Source organism: Felis catus, chromosome B2 (genome assembly GCF_018350175.1).
Source record: "Felis catus isolate Fca126 chromosome B2, F.catus_Fca126_mat1.0, whole genome shotgun sequence".
Taxonomy (NCBI): domain Eukaryota; kingdom Metazoa; phylum Chordata; class Mammalia; order Carnivora; family Felidae; genus Felis; species Felis catus.
This window is the reverse complement of record NC_058372.1, coordinates 11,076,987-11,096,760: the sequence shown is the minus strand read 5'-3', so window position 1 is coordinate 11,096,760 and position 19,774 is coordinate 11,076,987. Positions and strand designations below refer to the sequence as shown.

General features: G+C 41.9%; 2 protein-coding genes across 11 annotated transcripts in view; one reads left to right on the top strand and one right to left on the bottom strand.

Annotated features, from left to right (window-relative positions):
• The window catches only part of KDM1B (lysine demethylase 1B), a 58,990-nt gene extending 51,501 nt beyond the window's left edge, over nucleotides 1-7,489 (top strand). For 6 of the 8 annotated variants that reach the window (XM_045057068.1, XM_045057069.1, XM_023253629.2 and 3 more), the window contains 2 exons: nucleotides 1,533-1,685; nucleotides 5,634-7,489. In XM_045057068.1, the coding sequence (XP_044913003.1) occupies nucleotides 1,533-1,685; nucleotides 5,634-5,717 (237 nt within the window). In that variant the 3' untranslated portion in view covers nucleotides 5,718-7,489. The remainder of the gene's footprint in view (nucleotides 1-1,532; nucleotides 1,686-5,633) is intronic. The other 2 variants (XM_023253631.2, XM_045057067.1) reach the window with 2 other exon arrangements.
• Nucleotides 7,490-8,048: 559 nt separating this feature from the next.
• The window catches only part of DEK (DEK proto-oncogene), a 30,907-nt gene continuing 19,181 nt past the window's right edge, over nucleotides 8,049-19,774 (bottom strand). For 2 of the 3 annotated variants that reach the window (XM_023253632.2, XM_023253633.2), the window contains exons 8-11: nucleotides 14,220-14,355; nucleotides 13,815-13,963; nucleotides 9,951-10,019; nucleotides 8,049-9,502 (exon numbers count right to left, since the gene is read on the bottom strand). In XM_023253632.2, the coding sequence (XP_023109400.1) occupies nucleotides 9,491-9,502; nucleotides 9,951-10,019; nucleotides 13,815-13,963; nucleotides 14,220-14,355 (366 nt within the window). In that variant the 3' untranslated portion in view covers nucleotides 8,049-9,490. Of the gene's footprint in view, nucleotides 9,503-9,950; nucleotides 10,020-11,709; nucleotides 11,893-13,814; nucleotides 13,964-14,219; nucleotides 14,356-19,774 lie in introns of all 3 variants that reach the window. The other variant, XR_006597518.1, reaches the window with a different exon arrangement.

Here is a 19,774-nt window from a genome sequence, read left to right as displayed (position 1 = left end):
CTTCTTAGAAGGACACCAGTCAGACTGGATTAAAGCCCACCTTCGGGACCTCATGGGAACTGAATTACCTTGTGAGAGGCCCTTTCTCAGATATGGTGACATTATGAGGTTCGGGGGGTTTAGGGTTCTGACACACGAATTTGAGGGGGCCGCAATTGAGTCTATAGCAATATTCTATACCGCCTTTCACGCCATTGTCTTCCTTTTGCTCACATCATCCGCACACCTCTTTCTTTTCCTTTTCCTTTCCCATTCCCCTTCCCTTCCCTTCTTCCTTCTTTTCCTCCCTCCACCCCCTTCCTTTTGTGCTAATCTGCAAAGGGTGGCAGTGTGCTGGGGCACAGACAGGCTTCAAGAATCTGCATGTCACATTTGCTCAGGGGCGACGTGGAGCTTCCGTGTACCGTTCCTATTTTAGTACACGTGCTGCTGAAGCGAGCACCACATCCCCTTCCTTTCCTAAGGATGTAACAGGCTCAGCATTTTCCCTACATCCTGTATTAACCCAAACCCTAGCGAGCTTTGAGAGCAACCTTCCTTTCAAAGGGACGTTGTCCAGAATATTCTCGTACCCTACAGATGCAGCTAGTCTCATTCCTGTCTTTTTCCAGAGGGGCTCAGGGTACTTCATATTTGCCAGTTGAGTACGTCTCACAGTCTCTGCAGATTGGGAAATGGCGTAGCTGTCATCTTTTTCAAATAAAGGAATGGAAATAGAAAGAAATGAAATGAGAGAAAAGTTACATAAAGTAGAGAAAGAGACACCCGGGGGTGTTATTTTACGTGATGTGATTACATCTCACAGTAGTCCCTAGTTTGTGGGGTTTTGTCCAAAAACTCATTTTCACATTCGTTGTTTGGAATTTAGTGGGTAGTTTCCATAGAACTATTTTTGTTTCTTTTTGAGAGAGGAGAGCACACGAGCAGGAAGGGGCAGAGAGGGGGATAGAGGATCCGAAGCGGGCTCTGCACTGACAGCAGAGAACCTGTCTCGGGGCTCGAACTCACAAACCGTGAGATCGTGACCTGAGCCCAAGTCAGACACTGAACCAACTGAGCCACCCAGGCGCCTTCCGTGGAACTGTTTTTCATGGCGGTGCTCGTCAGGGCTCACCTGACTCAAAACTTAGTGAACGTGAAACATGGCCTCGTCTGGCCGTTCCTTTGGAGCAGCCTGCTGAGAATCGCAAGTTGAGGTCCCAGCACCGCCCCTTCCACTCTGGCCCAGACACCCCTCCGCCACCGTCCCCCGGGCACACGCCAGTCTCTGGCGACGATAAAGTCTCCGGCAGGATGAAGGGTGGAAGTGAGCCGTGGGGGAGGCTGCAGGGTTGGGGCGGGAGATGGAGGAAGCTGCACAAATGGGGGTGGGGGGGGCCCCGGGGGGAGCTGCAGGGGGCAGAGGGGCCACAGCAGAGTCTAAGAGGATTAACTCCGTCTCCAGAGGAGGCGGGAGTGTAGATTTGTGCTCTGGCTGCGCACGTCTAGGCCCCTCTTTGATCCCGGCTCCTGGTTCCCTCCGCCCCACACAGGAGGTCCCCGACCCCACGAAGTATTTTGTCACTCGGTGGAGCACGGACCCCTGGATCCAGATGGCGTACAGCTTCGTGAAGACGGGAGGGAGCGGAGAAGCCTACGATATCCTCGCTGAGGAGATACAGGGAATGGTCTTCTTTGCTGGCGAGGTGCGTGTGGCCATCCTGAACCCGCTCACTGTTGTTTTCGTGACTTTTAATGAAAGTGATGTACGTCCGGTGTTTAAAAGCAGAGTCAGGGGCGCCTGGGTGGCGCATTCGGTTAAGCCTCCGACTTCAGCCAGGTCACGATCTCGCGGTCCGTGAGTTCGAGCCCCGCGTCGGGCTCTGGGCTGATGGCTCAGAGCCTGGAGCCTGTTTCCGATTCTGTGTCTCCCTCTCTCTCTGCCCCTCCCCCGTTCATGCTCTGTCTCTCTCTGTCCCCCAAAAAAATAAATAAACGTTGAAAAAAAAATTAAAAAAAAAAAAAATAAAAGCAGAGTCAGATACGGTCAAAAGTATTAGGACCCCAAGACAGCAGACAGATGCCCCCTCAGCATCCTCCTCCCACCCCCAGGGCGGCCATTTTTAATGCTTTCTGTTGTTTCTTCAGGAATTTACTTCATGTTTTCAAATATTTGTATTGTTGACTTCTGGTTCAACAAAGTAGACATTGGAGCACCTGGGTCGCTCAGTCGGTTAAGCGTCTCTTGGTTTTAGCTCAGGTCACGATCTCACGGTTTGTGGGTTCGAGCCCCACGTCGGGTTCTGTGCTGTGGGCGAGGAGACTGCCTGGGATTCTCTCACTACCTCTCTCTGCCTCTTCCTCTCTCTCTCTCTTTCTCAAAATAAAGCAATTAAAAAAAAAGTAGACATTGCTGACTTATCAGGTGAAACATTTAGCCTATTTAGTGTGGTTATCTCACACTTGAAATGGTGCTCCTGTGATGTGGCTTCCTGCTGAGCCACGAAACTCTTCATTGACTTCGTTTTTACACAGCTTCCTGTTTTCTTGACAGTCTCACTGGCCCCTTTTTTCATTAGCTTGATTCTTTCTGTGCTTCTCCTCGGGCCCCTCCGCCCTTCAGGCTTCCCTCAGTCACAGCTGAATCCCTGTGAGCTGGTGTGTTAGCTCCATTTTTGAAACCCCCTTCCTGGGGTCCTCTTGCCTATGTTCTGGTCTATACTGGCTGATCTCTGGGACTCCTCCTCACCATTTTCCAGGTTTTTGTTTTCTAGATACCTTTCTCCTTTTTTTTTTAATGTGTATTTTTTTAAATTGTGGTAAACTATATATATCATTTACCACCTTAACTATTTTTTTAAGTTTTTAAATATTTAAGGAATTTCACACGTGATTCCTTCCACTGCCAATCGATCACCGGAGTTCCTCCAAAGTCAGAATCATAATCTTCAAAATAGCTTTTATTTTTTTAATTTTAAAAATTATTTTTAAAATGTTTGTTTTGAGAGAGAGAGTGTGTACGGGTGGGGGGAGGGACAGAGAGAGAATGGGGGAGAGAAAATCCCAAGCAGGCTCTGCATGCTCAACAAAGAGCCTGACCTGGGGCTTGAACTCGTGAACCTGTGAGATCATGACCTGAGCCGAAAGCAAGAGTCAGATGTTCAACTGACTGAGCCACCCAGGCGCCCCACAAAGGTTCCAGTTTCTGCACATCCTCACCAGCAGTTGCTGTTTTCTGGCTTTTGGTAATAGTTATCCTAATGGGTAGGAAGTAGCCTGGCTCCTTTCTTGGTTTACTTCTGTTGAGAAATGTTTTGCTGTTTTGATTACTGATTTTTTTCGGTGCCTGTTTTTCGCTGGCTTGTAATCTGGAAGCTCATATCCTTCCGTCCTTGATTTCTTACTTCTGACCATTTTCTTCTCACGTTTTTTATTTCTCTTGTTTCTACATCTTCCATTATATAAATTGGGACTTCTAAACCGATTTTCTTTTCTTTGCTGTTACTCGTGTGTCTTATCCTGTTTCTGTTTCTCTCCTCGAATTGACTTTGGGAATTTTGGCTCTTTTATGAGCACTTTCTTGCCCTCGGTTTCTTCTTTTGGTAGCATCCTCTTCTTGCTTAGTGACTCCTCAGAGGTCTAGTTTGTTTCCGTCAGCCTCCGCTTCCCACACATCCAGATATCCCATCGTTGACTGCTCAGACTGGAGGGAGGCATTTTTACAAAAGCCTGTTGAGAACGCCCACGAGCTTGCCAAGGGGTGGTTGGATCCCCAAACAGTCTATCTACAGCTCTTTGGGAACATTCTGGGTGCCGGCAGCCTTGCTCTTAGTTATGAAGACCTGACTTAATCCCCATGTTCTTTGGTGCCTCACCCCCACCTCTGCCTCTGGTCTCCAGGGGGTTGTGGCCATGGGGGTGGGGAAGCTGGTGAGGAACCAGATTGCTTGCTCTTCCAGGCCTGTTTTCACCGGTGCCCCGCCTCCGCCTCCGTCCTTCCCGATGCCTCCAGTGGCCAGTGGCCGAGATGGTCAAAAGGTTCTTTGGGGTGAATCGGCTGGCTTTGGATCACCTCCCCGCCACCCTCCCCAAACTTCACCCAGTGAAGAGAATCCTCAGAGCTCTTTCATCTGCTTTCATCCTTTGTGGATTATAGTTTGGGACCGCCCAGGTCTTCTAGTGCCATCTAAAATAGAGTTATCTTTTCTCTCTCTGATTTTTGGATGATTACAAAAGAACGTCATTTAAAAACCGGCTGTGTGGTTTGTCCTTGGCCTGCAAAGCTTTGTGGGAACAGAGCGTGACTGCACGCCAGGCAGCAACTGTCCGCTGCTTCCAAGAGAAGCTGCATTAGGCTCATGTGATACAGTTGTTACTTCACACTGAAAACATTAAAGAAAACATTTTTTATTAAAAAAAATTTTTTTTAATGTTTATTTTTGAGACTGAGACCACATGAGTGGGGGAGGGGCAGAGAGAGAGGGAGACACAGAATCTGAAGCTGGCTCTAGGCCCTGAGCTGTCAGCCCAGAGCCCGACATGGGACTCAAACCCATGAAGTGTGAGTCGAAGTCGGACGCTTAACTGACTGAGCCACCCAGGCGCCCCTAAAAAATTTTTAAAGCCGTTTCTCTGAGGTTTCTGCCATTTTTTACCCCCTACTAGTAATTGTATTTTTTCTAATGTTATGTATTTATTTTTTAAGTTTATTTTGAGAGAGAGCCACGGGGAGGGACAGAAAGAGGGAGACAGAATCCCAAGCAGGCTCTGTGCCATCAGCACAGAGCCCAGCACGGGGCTTGAACCCACGAACCATGAGATTGTAACCTGAGCCAAGACCAAGAGTCAGACGCTTAACCGACTGGAACCACTCCGGCACCCCAGTAATTGTATTCTTACCTCCTGACCATTCCTCTCCATTTACTGAAGTGTTTGGCACTGGCTGTTGTCCCTTGCATCCAGCTGTAAATCTAGGTGACATGGAACATACTTCAGTTCACGTGGAACTTCCTGCGTTTCCTATCCTCCTCCATCTTCTGAGATCGACTCACCCCCGCTTCAATGACTCTTTCCCATAGCTACATCCCAGACCTTGTCGCCATCCCCACCAACCCCCAAGCCACAGATCAATCTGCTGCTTGCCCTGGTTTGCGGATTCTGTTCCCACTCCAACCTCCTGGAGAGCGGTCTTCTCCCACAGACAGTCCTCACCTTTCTGTCCCCTCCCCGTTGACGGACTCCTCTCTGTCCTGTGGCAGTCCTCTAGCAAAACTCCAGCCATGGGTGAATTGGTTCGCTTTCTGTGCTCGTCACTGATTCCGACAGCGAGACTACTTGTCTGGGGGGCAGCGGCGGGGGCGGGCAGGGATTGTATCATCTTCGTTATTCTTAATTCCGGGACACGGTGTGTATGTGAGTAATATCCTAAGGAGTGCCACTCAGTCCTTCACGGGAGTGGTGAAGCAGGGTGGCACAGCCAGAGAACAGCAGGTGCAGGGTGGGGGTGGGGGGAGGTAGAGTGTTAACATGAGCACAGAGGAGCGCCTGCCGGCAGTCTTGATTCGAAGATCAGAGAGCGTATGCTTGTATTATGTTTCGGTGATCGCCTGAGTTCCTTCTATGTGATTTCAAATTATGCAATTTTTTTCTTACAGGCAACAAACAGGCATTTCCCACAAACTGTTACAGGGGCATATTTGAGTGGTGTTCGAGAAGCAAGTAAGATTGCAGCATTCTGAATAGAATTTGTCTGGACCCAGCTTTCTTCTGTGCTCCAAATGGTAAAGTTTGAAACACATGTTAAACCTCACTTTCATAAAATCAAGACAAAAAAAACCTCCTCCTGAGAGCATTAGCCCCAAGAATCCTTTTGTAAGCACTTATATTTAATTGCATTTTCCACAGGTGTGACTAGGGCTGTCTTCTGTATTTCAGAACAAAGCAGAATATAACCTTACATTAAGACAGGATTTCTTCCACGGTTGGAGATTCCCTTTGAATTTTGACATCTTGTTTGGCTCATCAGTTTTCAAGCATTGAGAAACCATTGTTTTCAAACATCAAGAAACCAAGCAGCAATCATTAAAAAGGCAGATAAAGCCATGTGTTTTTCTTCTGTCACAGTTCATCAGTATCTTTGCCAATGAGCCTTAAGATTTTTATATAGCTCCAAAATTGAGCTTTTACTTAAAATTTAGATACAAATCTTTCCCTTTCAGATACAGCACAAACTCTTCAGTTAAAAGTAAATGAAGCTTCTAGACTATTTTATATTGTACATATTTCTTTCCATTGGGTATTCAAAAGAAATTTAAATTTGGGTCTCTTTTGTGATAAAACATTTCAGATTTGTGCACTCATTGGCAAACAGCAAAATTTTCAGTTCCTCAAACAGTATAGGCATTCTGTGGTTTTCGATGGGGCAGAGATAGTAGTCTTCATACTTGAGACCATTTAGAATAGGGCTATTTTTCTTAGAGCCAAGTTTGGTCCGATGGCACACTTTAGCCTTAATTTTGGCAACCGCTGGCAAAAAGATCTTGTCAGAATACTTTAATAAAACTCCCTCTACTGCCTCTTTTTAAAATAACTGATCCAGTCTGTTTTTTGCAGCATGATGTTTTCAGTATTCCATAGGCAGGTCCACCGGAAAACTGCAGAAAATGTGAGATTTCCTGGTAAATATTTCACATTTAAAGCCATATCTTAAAAGCTGGAGAACATGGCACATACTCACTTTTTCCTTTTTTCTCCTCCTGACAAAAGAATTCAATTAAACTCTGGTTTCAGGGACTTCAGGATGCTTATCTTGCCAAGAAGTTAGAAAAGCGGATGGTAACTTAAATGCTTTTGTTTTAAAAAGTCTCAACAGTTCTTTCAATTATGTTAGTCTGCACTGAAAAAAGGACTCAAAAGGACATTTTTCAGAATATTAGGGATTTTTAAAATTTAAAGTCAGCTTGTAAGTAGAAATAGAATTTTATGGAAACGTTAGACGGTTTAGACACCTCCCTCCTCAGCAAAGTATGATACAAACACAAGAAGGCAAACAGCAGTAAATTGGTTTCAAAGTTGGGTTAACATAGGAAAATGTTGATAGACTATCTGATGAGATTCATTGGTACTGACTGGGAAGTATTCTGCTTTAAAAATGTTATGTGTTAAACTGTTTAAAGAATAGCATGTATTTAGTGATAAATGCAAAATATTTTAAGTTTGAAATGGTTCACGGTTAGTCTCTGGGCTCTTAAACTTGTCCTGTGCCACAAGCAAACTAAGGAAAACCCTAGTTAGCTCAAGCGCAGTACATGTGTATTTAAAAAGTTTCCTGTCCCAAGTGACATCATTTGACATTTTGTTAAGGAACCACGGTACTTTTGAGTTTTTGACTGTTTTTCACAGTTTGAAGATTTTGTAACTGAAGAGCAGTGACTACACAATGTTTTAACTGCAGATTGTGAACAGCTGGTTGTGTAAAACTGCTTAATAAAAACTAGACTTGTTTTTCAAATACCGTGCACTGTAGTGGTGAGCACTGGGTACACCTTCCCCACGACCTTTCACGCACACCACCCGTCTCCTCTCCTCTCCTGCAAGCCGCATTCAGACTTGTTTAGCTCCTGGGTCTTACACCCTTTCAAGTAAATGGTCATAAAATAAATAGTTGTGAACCGTAATCACTTAGTTTTGTGAGGTCACTTTCAAGTTTTCCTTCAGGATTTCTTCAGAGTTTGTGTTCAGCAATCACTGAACGACTCCAAATTAAATGGGTCATGGGGCTAAATCCATTAAAATCCCCATCCAGGGGCGCCTGGGTGGCTCAGTCGCTTAAGAGTCTGACTCTTGGTTTCGGCTCAGGTCATGATCTATCTCATGGGTTCGTGAGTTTGAGCCCCGCGTCAGGCTCTGCGCTGACAGTGCAGAACCTGCCTGGGATTCTCTCTCTTCCTGCCCCGCCACTGTGTGCTTTTTCTCTCTCAAAATCAACAACAAAAATCCCTGTTCTGAAATCCTCAGCTAGGGGGGAAATGCTACAGAAAAGGAAGACATTAATACAAGAGACAAGAGCATGGATTTATTAGTTTTATTGACAAGGTTTATAGGAACAAATTAAATATTTAAAATCAACGGCCAATTTTTAGGTCTCATTTAGTTGTTTATTCATTTGTATTTATCAAGAAACACGTCAGACCTGTGAAAGTACCTGCTAACGGCCAACATTTATCATTTTTATGTATTTCATGTTCTCCGTTTAAACACTCAACTGGTTTATCAAAGGCCTAATTCTCTCATAAGCAGTTATGTTTTTAAAATTCAGAAATTATTTAATAAACTGATTACGACAATGTAAAAGATGAAACAATCTAATTCAGGAGTGGTCTGTGTGTTGATCACCCAGAATCCTGATTGGCCAAAATTTAAAATCCTAAAAGTCCTGATTCCACGAATACATTAAACTTCTTTAATGTTAAAAATAAGTCTTTTTATCACTTTTGAGAAATACTTTGTCAGAGATACCCACTATTGCCTACACGTTATCTTCTAGCATTATACTTGGTACATCTACCATAATTATAAAGGTGGCCAGGTTTCCTGTAAATATCCGCATTTTACATGGGCAAAAGCAGTTAATAAAAATCAGTTCATTAGAAGCCAAATGTGCTTGTACTTAATCCCCTTCCCCCAATTTTGAAGTTCTGATGTGTTGATTTGGTCTACCCTTAACATAAAATGTTATCTACAGACACTTGCAGAGTTAACACTAAAACTACAAATTGACACTTCTGAGGCAAAGCAGAGAACGACCTGTTCCTTCAGTGTTTTCTCCACTGAATTCTGATTTCGCTGCTCCGTCACATACCATCTGGCCGAACACTGACATTTCATAGTTTATAACTGTAAAGATACCTACCTATAGGAGTTTAAAAATTGATCTGCACAAAAGAAATAAAAAAACTTTATATACAACAAAGTTGTTTTTAAAAATACAAAAATAACATCTGTCACTTTTGTCATGCTGACGATTTGACATATATACACATGCAGCAGAAATTTTCCAATTTAATCATCTGGATAGCTGAAGCCTGTATATTTTTAATATGATGAACACACTGCCACTGTCAGATGTGTATTCAAAATATTTCATCTACTAAATACTGCCATAGTCTCTGCATGTATAAATGTCAATAATAGTTTCTTCTACTTCGTTAAAAGTATGTCTGAAACAAGCGAATACTAAGCACGCTAAAACTACGATCTCATATAAAGAAATCCAAAATGTACAAAATACAGCTATAAAAGCAAGGAACAATTACTGCCATGCAAAATTTTAAACTAAAAACTGCATAGAAATGCAATTTAAAACAACAAACTCAAATTTACTTAAAAAGATCAGCGACAGGTTCTACTAACACAACGCTTGCAAGGGGTAGAAAAGGAAATACATTCTCTTTGCTGGTATAACGGTATAAATCAGATCCTGACGTCCACGGGACAAGTTATCTCCTCTGCCTCAAGAAATCAGCTGCAACGAGAGAGAAACGTCATTTTCCTCTACCCAAAATACAGTATTAAGAACACAAAAATCATACCCCACCTTCCCTTTAAAACTTCTGTTTTACTACTGTGACCCTGGGAAATCTGTTGGGACCGAGACAAAAATATAGCTACTGCTGATCTTCTGACTTCGGTGGAAAGGAATTACGCTCCAGTAGTTGTGTGAGCACCTGTGTTGAGCCTGGCTGCCCATGTATGTTGTGAGCTGGAGGTCAAGTTTTGTCACTAATATTCAGACTTTATTTTTTTAAACTCTATAATGAGAATGAAAAATATTTTGCTCATCTATTTTGAGAAAATCTGAGGGTCAAATGTGATATAGTGACATGAACATTTTGAAAAACATACAGTATTTGATATATAATTTGTCTTATACATTCAAAATGACCAAAATCAGAAAAGGTGGATGTATTTACCTCTTTAACAGTTGTTTTTATGAAATCTTTTCTTTCAGTTAAATCATAAGCAGGATAATTTTCATATACCTATAGTGAAAATTAAAAGTAGATTTAAAAATACAGTAGTAACACAGTTTACCTTTGGATACAGAAGAAATGTAGGCCGTGTACAAATAGCGGCACGTCTGTTCTAAGAATTCTGGTTCACCATATACAACTACTGCAAACGAGCAGAAACTAAACTAGGACACAGCCATTCTCAGTGTCATCTCTACTACTGGGAGTATCACACACAGGCGAGGAAAACACCTACACAGAGATGGTAGGTAAGTGGACTGAACTCATTATACCGGCAGGCTGTCGGCCAGATGTTCCGTGGAGGTATCCTTACGTTCTTCCTTCCGTCATCCAACACTGACCGTTCCTCGACCTGAACTCGAATGAACTTCAGCCTCCGCTGCACTGCTCCACCCCGTCCCCTAAGTTAAATCACCGAGATCCAGGTGGTCTCAGGGGTCCTCTACCCCTACAGCTTTACTCTCTAAACGGCCCCTCTCTTTGGTCAACTTGCCACCTGCTTGACTTTACAATCACTCCCCGGCCTGACTCCACACAAGCCTGCCTGCTTCGCTCCTAAGGACTAGTTAAGGTAAGCAAACTTTTTCAGTTAAGGGCCAGACAGTAAGTGGTTTCAGCTTTTCCAGGAACACAGTTTGTCACAACTACTCAACTGTGCCACTGTAGCATGAAAGCTGCCACAGACAACACTTGAATGAATGCATGTGGCTGTTGTCACATTAAACTATTTACAAAACCAGATGGTAAGAGGGATTTGGCCCACAGGCTGCGGTCTGCCAAGTCCTGCAAACAGAGTCGATCATTTACATCACTCCTGTCATTCACCCCTTGTTACTTCCCTGCAAAACTCTGTCCCTCAACTGGTCTAACACCACTTTTTCTATGATTGATCCAGAGGAAAGACTGCTGTGGGAACACAGAACTTGTAAAAGACCGGTCCCATGCCAAGTTCATGGTATCCGATGTCCGAGCCTTCCCGGGGTTAACCCGACTCTCTCTCAGCAGGTCCTTTTCATCCCTTCCTCCCTCTTGCTCTTGGCCAAGAATTCCTTCAATGTTGACCTATCTTCCCCTCCAGTTTACTGAATGTGGATCCATCAATATTCCCATTTCCGTTACCTCTGCAGGGACCCTTTCTGGAACTCTCCTGTACATCAGCTTCTCCTCCTTCCCCAGCACTAGTCCCTCAGCCTAACATAAGCATGTGCTTTCTCTCCCTGACCTTAAGTATTTTATCAACTTGTATCCTCACCCCCCATTTAACTGCGATTTCCCTTCTACAGCAAGATGTTTAAAACAGCTTTATTCACTTTCCTCACTATTAATTCTTGATCCAAGGGTAATTAATCCCTGCATTTATCATCCGTGGAACTGTTCTTATTACGTGAACAATCATCTTCTAATTGCGGAGTCCAAAAAACCACACAAGTCTTTCTCACTGGACCTCTCCCTGTTAAATAATCTCCTTAAAAAATTATGTAAGGGTATTCACAAAAATCAAACGCATAGGACTCATCTCCCTTTACTCTTCCCTCGTCCCTCCCCTCAGAGGAAACCAGTTATCAGTTTGCTGTGCATTCTTCCAGACCTTTAAAAATGAGTTTCTACACAAACTCATAGATACATCAATGGCAATATGGTTTTCCCGTATTTACTTAGATAGGATAATATTCTAGATTTTTCAAAAAGTTGACAATACCTGGAACGTTTTTCCGTGTTCTTTTGAACTGCTACATAGCATTCCAAAAATACAGACGTACCATGTTAAACATTTCCCTATCGATGGCCATTTAGGTTGTTTCTGATTTTTCAATATTACAGACATGCTGAACATTATTGTAATCATTTTGTGCAGATGTGACTATGTCTTTAGCATAGAGACCTAGAAATGGAATTTGCTAGGTTAAAGGGCATTTGCAATTTAAATTTTAAGCTACTACTTAATTGTTCTCCAAAGCTGTTACAACTTCATGCATGAGTATGTCTCCCTATACCTTTGCCAAGCATGAAGACTCGCTTAATCTTTATAAAGATTCTGTCAAGCTAAGAAGCACAAATATTTCCTTTCAATTTCTATCTTCCTCATTAGTAGGGAAAGCGTGTCTTCATGTTTACAGGGCATTTTATGTTATTCCCCCTGTGAGCTGCTTTCCATAACCATTGCCCATTGTCTCAGGTAAGGTCATGACCTTTTCTTAACTGGCACTACCCCCTCCCGACCATTCTGGAAACTGTCTCGTCTCCTGGCTTTGACAGCACCTTTCTCTCTACGATTTTTTATATTTTGTAGGAATTACTTCTCAACTCAGTCTCCAGGACTCTCTGTCCTTGGCTTTTCTCACCCTTTTTCTTCTTCCTGGGCCACCTTATCTAGACTTTTGGTTTTAACTCCCAGCAGTAGCCCAGTTTGGCTCTCTCTCCAAACTTGGGAGAATTACAATGATCACAGTTTCTCCCACTGGGATGTTCTAAGCATCTCATCTCACGATGTCTAGAATGAAACTCCTCTTTTCCTCAGAGGGTACCCTCTGTTGTTTTCCATCGGAAGGTTAATGCTGCCGTGCCCGAACACCCACACTGAGCAACCTCTGACCAAGCTCTCCCGGCTCGCCTTGGATTACGGCCACCCTGTAACTTAGATTATGACAAACTTGGCTTTCTTGCCTCGCATCCCATTCTTCATCCCGTCTTCTCAGTGTGCCCATGAGGGCTCTTGAAAATTGGACTGCGTATGCCCCTATCAATCAGCTCCCAATATCCTACCCAGCTTCCCAATTCTCCCATCAGTTTCAGGGAAAAAACTGAACTCTGCAACAAGGCATATACAAGATCTGCAAAAGTTCTCCTTTTCTTACCTAACATCTATGAAGACTTCCTTCCAACTCTAGTCTTCACCCAAATGAAATTACTATTCCTCGCAGTCACTGTCCCATCTGACAGGCATGTGTCAGTACCGCTCCCCTGTATGGAGCAGCTGAGGCTCCAGGACGTCTTCCCTCCTCCCAGGCTCCTTCCCTGGTGGTGCGGCACCCTCCGCACTTCCAGCCCAACCCCCACCGACTGTCCCCAACTCACTACAATAGCCATCTCCTCCCATTTCACTGATCAGTAAGCCCCCAACAGCCAAGTTAACAGATCCCCAGCTCTACCCCCAAATCTATCCCGGTGTCTGGTACACAGGAGAGGCTCAGTGAATGCTGAATGAATAAACAAAACAATAATCAAGGTCTTAACAAAAGTACAGACTATGTCACCTTAGGTACATTTGAAATTTTAATTTGGTTTTACCATCAGAAACCAGATTGTAAAATCTCCCAATTTTGATTTCGGGTATAGAATCTCTAAGGAATCCTCTTCAAGACTAGGTCATTTTTATTTTCTGAGTATCAGGAAAACTTCACAGAAGTCTGAACTAAGTACCTGATAACAGCATCTTAGTACAACAGTAATGCTGAAAATACGGTGGTCCACGAGATTCTGCTTTTTACAACTAACGCAATCTAAGGATCCATCAATAAAAAGTGTCCCGATCAGGAAGAGAGTGTTCTCCCTCAAGTCTGGAATCTATCACCTTCACTGTATTCACTGGATACATCCCACTGTTGTTTACGAAGCAGGTCCAACAGGGCAGAGACTGACTCATTTAAAGCAGTATCCCAGCACCCGCAGGAATGCCGGGCACAGAACAGTTCCACAGACATTTGTTCACTAATGAATGCACATACAAATCTCGCACTGAACTGAGGGAAGAGTGAAAGAATTTTTCAAATAAAAGCAAAATGATCCAAGTATTTGTCCAATTACCTCCTTGCAAATCTGCTTCATTGTGACTTCCTCCAAGTTGGCACTGGCCAGTAATTTCTTCACTGTTTCCTTTAACTCTTCATCTGTAGGAGGTTTCTTCAATTTTTTAATTAAAGGTTCATCATCTGAACTGTCCTCAGATTCACTTTCTGAAAGTAAGACAAGCATTCATTAGATTTTCAAAGGAGTACTACATAAAATTATAAATCACTACTCAATAAATTACTTATAAAACATGCATTGAAATTTCTGTCAATTCTGAAAAACTGTAACCATAAAAAACTGGTATACCACTTTCTCCAAATTTTCTTTGCAGTTTATCTAATTTCCAAACACACTTCAAAACGCTTATATCATATGAATTAGATCTTCAGAGCTGTTGAAAAGGTGTCATTTCTAACCTACCTTTTTTGGAACTGTTTTGATTCTTCTTGGTGGTGCTGCTATCTGCCTTCTTAACATTAGCGCTTTTTACAGTTTTCTTACTTTTGGAAGTGGCTTTCTGTTTAGGTTTTTCTCTTTTAGAGGTCTTTTTTGGTGGCTGTTGGAAAGGAAAGCAAAGAACATATATTGATGCCATCTCTCTAAATCCTCTGTACGCAGCAAAATTAGAGAAAATTAATGTACTCAACATCTCCAATGAAAAATTACTAATTATCAATTTTTTAGATAACCAATACACTCAACAAACTTAACTGTATCCCAACATGAAACCAGTCACGAGAAGAATCAAACACCAAATATAAGATGCCCTGATTTATCACACGGTATAGATAGGAAACTTTATATGCATTGCCTTCATCTTAAAAAACAAAACAAAACAAAAAACCTTTAGAATATAAATGTTATTATTTTATTGTCTCTCCCAGCTAGAATGGAAGTTCCATGAGGACAGAACTTTTTTTTTGATACTCTTAAGTGTACTGTTAATATCCCTAACCCCTAAATATCACTGTGCACAGCTGTTGCTCAGTTAACTATTTCATGAATATATGAGGAAACTAAGGCTCAAGAGGTATTCTGTTCACAGCCACATAACAAAATAGTGAGATTCAAATAGATCTAACTCCAGAACCTGTTTTCTTATACACTAACTCACAGCTGATAAAACAAAAGCAAAGTATATACACATGGATAGATTAAAATGACACAATTATAATTTATACTTTGTCTCAAACAGGGTCTTTGAAATTAGGGAACATTAAGTCATTTAATTAACTTTCCCAAAGTAAAAGCAACTTATATAAAGCAAATGCCTCAAGATAACCTAAAATCTCATCTTTACATACCCAAAATACCGCAAATCACTTTTGACAGAATGTCTCTCCAAATGTTTTACAATTTATCATAATTCCTTTTTAAAAAAACGATAAAGTGTATAGACCAATCTAAGATTAAAGTGGGCTCAAGCTATTTCTAAGTGCAGTTTGGATTTGAGTATTTGTCTTTCCTCTTGCCACACTGCCATTACTACATATTCGTATCGGCCCACCATCATTATCGCCCTGTCCCACCTCAATAACATACTGTTGGCTGGGGCTGGGACCTTGCCAATCTGTCTGGTTTAAGTACCACTTAAAAAATGCATCTGAGAGGTGACAAGGGGCTAAAATGCCTTTTTTTTTTTCTTTTTTAAAGCTCATTATTTTGAGAGAGAACAAGTAGGGGAGGGACAGAGAGAGGGAGAAAGAACTCCAAGGCAGCTCTGTGCGGTCAGCACAGAGCTTGACACGGGGTTCAATCTCATGAGCTGGGAGATCATGACCGGAGCCAAAATCAAGAGTCTGATGCTTAACTGACTGAATCACCTAGGCGCCCCTGAAATGCTTTATGTAAGTAAAGTATATAAGTTCTACCTATGGATGTTTGCTACTTAAGGCCATTTTTGCTTACTTCCTAATTCTTCGAGGAATTAAGAATTAGTGGAGGTTGCTGGAAAGGTATCACTAGGTCATCAATTCAATAACTTAAACTAAGTTTTATTCAGCGTCTACCCAATTCATAAGAACCACACTAGGCTCTGAAAGGGAATACTAAAACTTTGTAAGATCTGGTGATACACTTAATACACAGAATAAAAGAATCATCACTGTGATGTATCACTCTTTAGTCAAAATTTAATAAAATCTGGATCTGTAGGTGATTAAAAGATTTTATAAGAAAGTTATTACAGAAAGGGTTGAGGACAACGAGCAAGGGATAACCACGTTAGAAGCATTATTACTTCATCCTCATCCAAATCAGATAATTAGAAGCAGGTACTTAAAATACTTCCAGAGCAGGGCGCCTGGGTAGCTCAGTCGGTTAAGTGTCCGACTTCAGCTCAGGTCACTATCTCGCGGTCCGTGAGTTCGAGCCCCGCGTCGGGCTCTGGGCTGATGGCTCGGAGCCCCTGGAGCCTGTTTCCGATTCTGTGTCTCCCTCTCTCTCTGCCCCTCCCCCGTTCATGCTCTGTCTCTGTCTCAAAAGTAAATAAACGTTAAAAAAAAAAAAAAAAAAAAACTTCCAGAGCCTTTTCAGGCCAGGATTTACAGCTATCATTACAACTTCAAATACTTTTAGATAATATGGCACCATTTTAAAACCTGCAACCTTGGAGTAGTGACAGTTTGAAAAGCATGAGAATTTAGAGTGATAAAGGGTAATCAAGCCATCTCCACAAGATGTTACCACTGGACAAACATGATTAAAACAATGCTTCTTTCTATATTTAACATCATCATCTAGCAGGGATGGTGTCCACAGTTTTTTAAGTGGACAACTAGCCTATTAAGAGAAAAACTGCAAACATACTGTCACAAGCACTACAGAAACCTAACAGAGGAGAGTGTGGGCTCTGAGGGCGAGCATCCTGATTTCAAATTCTGGCCCCAATGTATCTTTGGGCCCTAGTTTCCTCATTTACAAAATAAGGGAAATATCATTACTTCATGTCTTTGGGGGAGTAAATGTATTAATACATGTAGAACACTTTTAATGTACCAGGCTCACAGGAAATGGATAATAAATATTAGCTATTATTGCTATTATGAGAGCTTCCTTTTGTAAGGAAATTCTTTCATTAAGTAAATGCAGTAACTTGGAAGTTTTAAAGTTTTCTTTAAAAGGCCAATACAAAGAATAGATAAATAGAACAAAAGCAGTAAGACAGTCTCAATGACACCCATGTTAACTAACCATGATGCATCATGCTTATTTCATTGCATTCTGGTAGACATGACTGGACCCCACAAACACCCATCCCTGTAATAACAAACTATGTTATTTACAATGGATTTCACTTATCTTTAGTAACCAGTTACAAGTTTTTCTGTGGCGAACTGAAGGTAGGAATTCAGTAAAACATCTTCCTTAGACCAGTAAATGTTGACATGGGGAAACAGCGGAGGCAGAGAAACTCACATGTGTATGTTAGCCTTGCAGATGTTAACAATCATTCACCTCAGCTGCTCTGGTAAGTTTTAGGTATGAATAGGAGGAAGTTAACTTTTAAAAAATGGGGCATCTTAGGGGCGCCTGGGTGGCTCAGTCGGTTAAGCATCCGACTTCGGCTCAGGTCATGATTTCACGGTCCGTGGGTTCGAGCCCTGTGTCGGGCTCTGTGCTGACAGCTCGGAGCCTGGAGCCTGTTTCGGATTCTGTGCCTCCCTCTCTCTCTGCCCCTCCCCCACTTGCTCGCTCTCTCTCTCTCTCTCTCTCTCTCTCACAAATAAAATTTAAAAAAAAAAATTTTTTTTTTTAAATGGGGTATCTCAGGAGGACCTGGGTACGGGGACACAATGGGCGATTTTTGGCAGGTAAGGTTAACTGTGGATAACCTGGTATTTTGGAGGTAAAGGAAAGAGGCCCTGGGTGAGCTGAGAGGAAAGGAGAGTGAGAGCGTGCCCATTTACACCTTACAGGAAGCTTCAAGTCCTCATTACTTTCACCCCCTCCTCTCCATAGGAAACTCTTACCTATGAGTCTAAATCCAGCTTAACAGTCCCCTCTGAATCTCTCACTGCACCACCACCAATTGATTCATCTGTGGTCCCACACTACTTGGCCTATAGTTCATGTATCCCTACTTCATGTGAAGCAGTACACAGGTTTCAGAGCCAAACTTCCTGGTTCAAATCCGGACTCCACTACTGACCAATTTTGTATTCTCAAACAAATCACTTACCTTCCTTCCCTGTGCCTGTTTCCTCATCTGTAAAATGGAGGTAATAATACCAGACTTTGCTGAATTTACCACTTTTTTTTTTTCACGTTTTCTCATCTCAGATATTGGGGTGCATTTTGTAATTTACATTAAAATGATGCCTTATAGGCATCAGGGATTTGATGAACTGTGGCTATATCTGTAGAATTGTTCTAAAGATCAAGTAAGTAAACAAATACAAGGTAGCAGAGAAAACATTTAATATACAGATTTATTAACCTAGTTACTTACAGTCTTTTCCCACCACATCACAAGTTTCTTAAAGTTGTATTTGACAATTTCCATGAGAAAAGACACCTGGCTACCTTAAAAATGTTTGGTGCAGGGGCGCTCAGTCATTTAAGCATCCGACTCTTAATTTTGGCTCAGGTCACTATCTCATGGTTCACGGGATCAAGCCCCACATGGAGCTCTGTGCTGATAGCACAGAGCCTGTTTGGGATTTTTTTCTCCCTCTCTCAAAATAAATAAATAAACTTAAAAAAAAGTTTGACATAAAGCAGCCATTTAAGTATTTGTCACATTCATCTCTGTATTGTTTACAGGATCTAGTTTACTACTTCTACTCTGAACCCAGGATGTGGTTGAAACATAATTAAAAGGAAAAAGAAAAAGAAAAATTTGTATAGTATTGCTCCACATACACGGTCTTATATGAGCTTAAAAAAAAAAAGCAAAAAAAAATTCAAATACAAAACAGTTTATTTTATTACAAATGAGGAAAATGTATCTGAGCAATTAAGAGAGCCAGTGCCTTATAACTAGTTAAGGAGCAAGAGGCACATTAAGCCCAGTGTGCCTCCTACTAGATTACTCGCTTACAGAAACGGGTAATGTACCTATGCATCTAAGCCAGAGTTGATATGACAAAAATAAGCCGGCGAGATCATAACCTATTTATACTGTTAAATTTAACTTTTTCCATTACATACAAATGTTACCAATGAGAACAAAGAGTAAGAAATGTTGGCAGAAAATGCAAAATGACAACAAAGGCTCACCGAATCTGTACTAGGGCTTTCTCTGTCTGGCCTTTACCCTCCAAACTTAGTGGGGGCTCCAGGATCATTTCTTTAGATTGTTTCAAAGCTAAGATGGGTCTTGGTATAATCCGATGTTGTGTAAATAGTTTCTACCAAATCTTTCTTTAACTCTGCCAACCTCTCTTGTTCATCCTTTAAAGGGTCAGATCAAATTGTTACCTCCTGTGAAGCTTTCCTGTCTGGATCTTTGCTCCCCACATGTCCCTACAAAGAGGTAAATACTCTTTTAAAATCTTCTGAGCTTCCACATGATCTTGTCCATCTCTCTTTCCTGGCTCTTAAGTTATACTCTATGGACTTCTTTCCTCCTCATCTTTGACCTCTCCCTTTCTACCAGCTGATGAACAGAGACCCTGTCTTATTTGTTTCTTGATCTCCAGCGCGGGGCTTAGGACTGGCACTTAGTAGGTACTACACAATTTACTTGGAAGATTAAGATGGGAAAAGGTCTCTGGAAATTAGGTAACTGTTAAAGATCTATTCCAGCCCTGAGACTGTTTCACTAGCATTGCTATGCCTGCCACACGCTGCTACTAATAGCAGTTAGCCAAACTTCTTGATTTTTTTAATATAACGGTCTTCTGGCACTATTTACGTATACAGGTTGTATATGAAAGAGAGGAAAAGAGACCAATTGATAAACTCATCAAGGGTGAGGCCTATGCACCTATGTTTTCTGAAAGCCTCTCAGCAGACTCACCTAGTGATGTTTA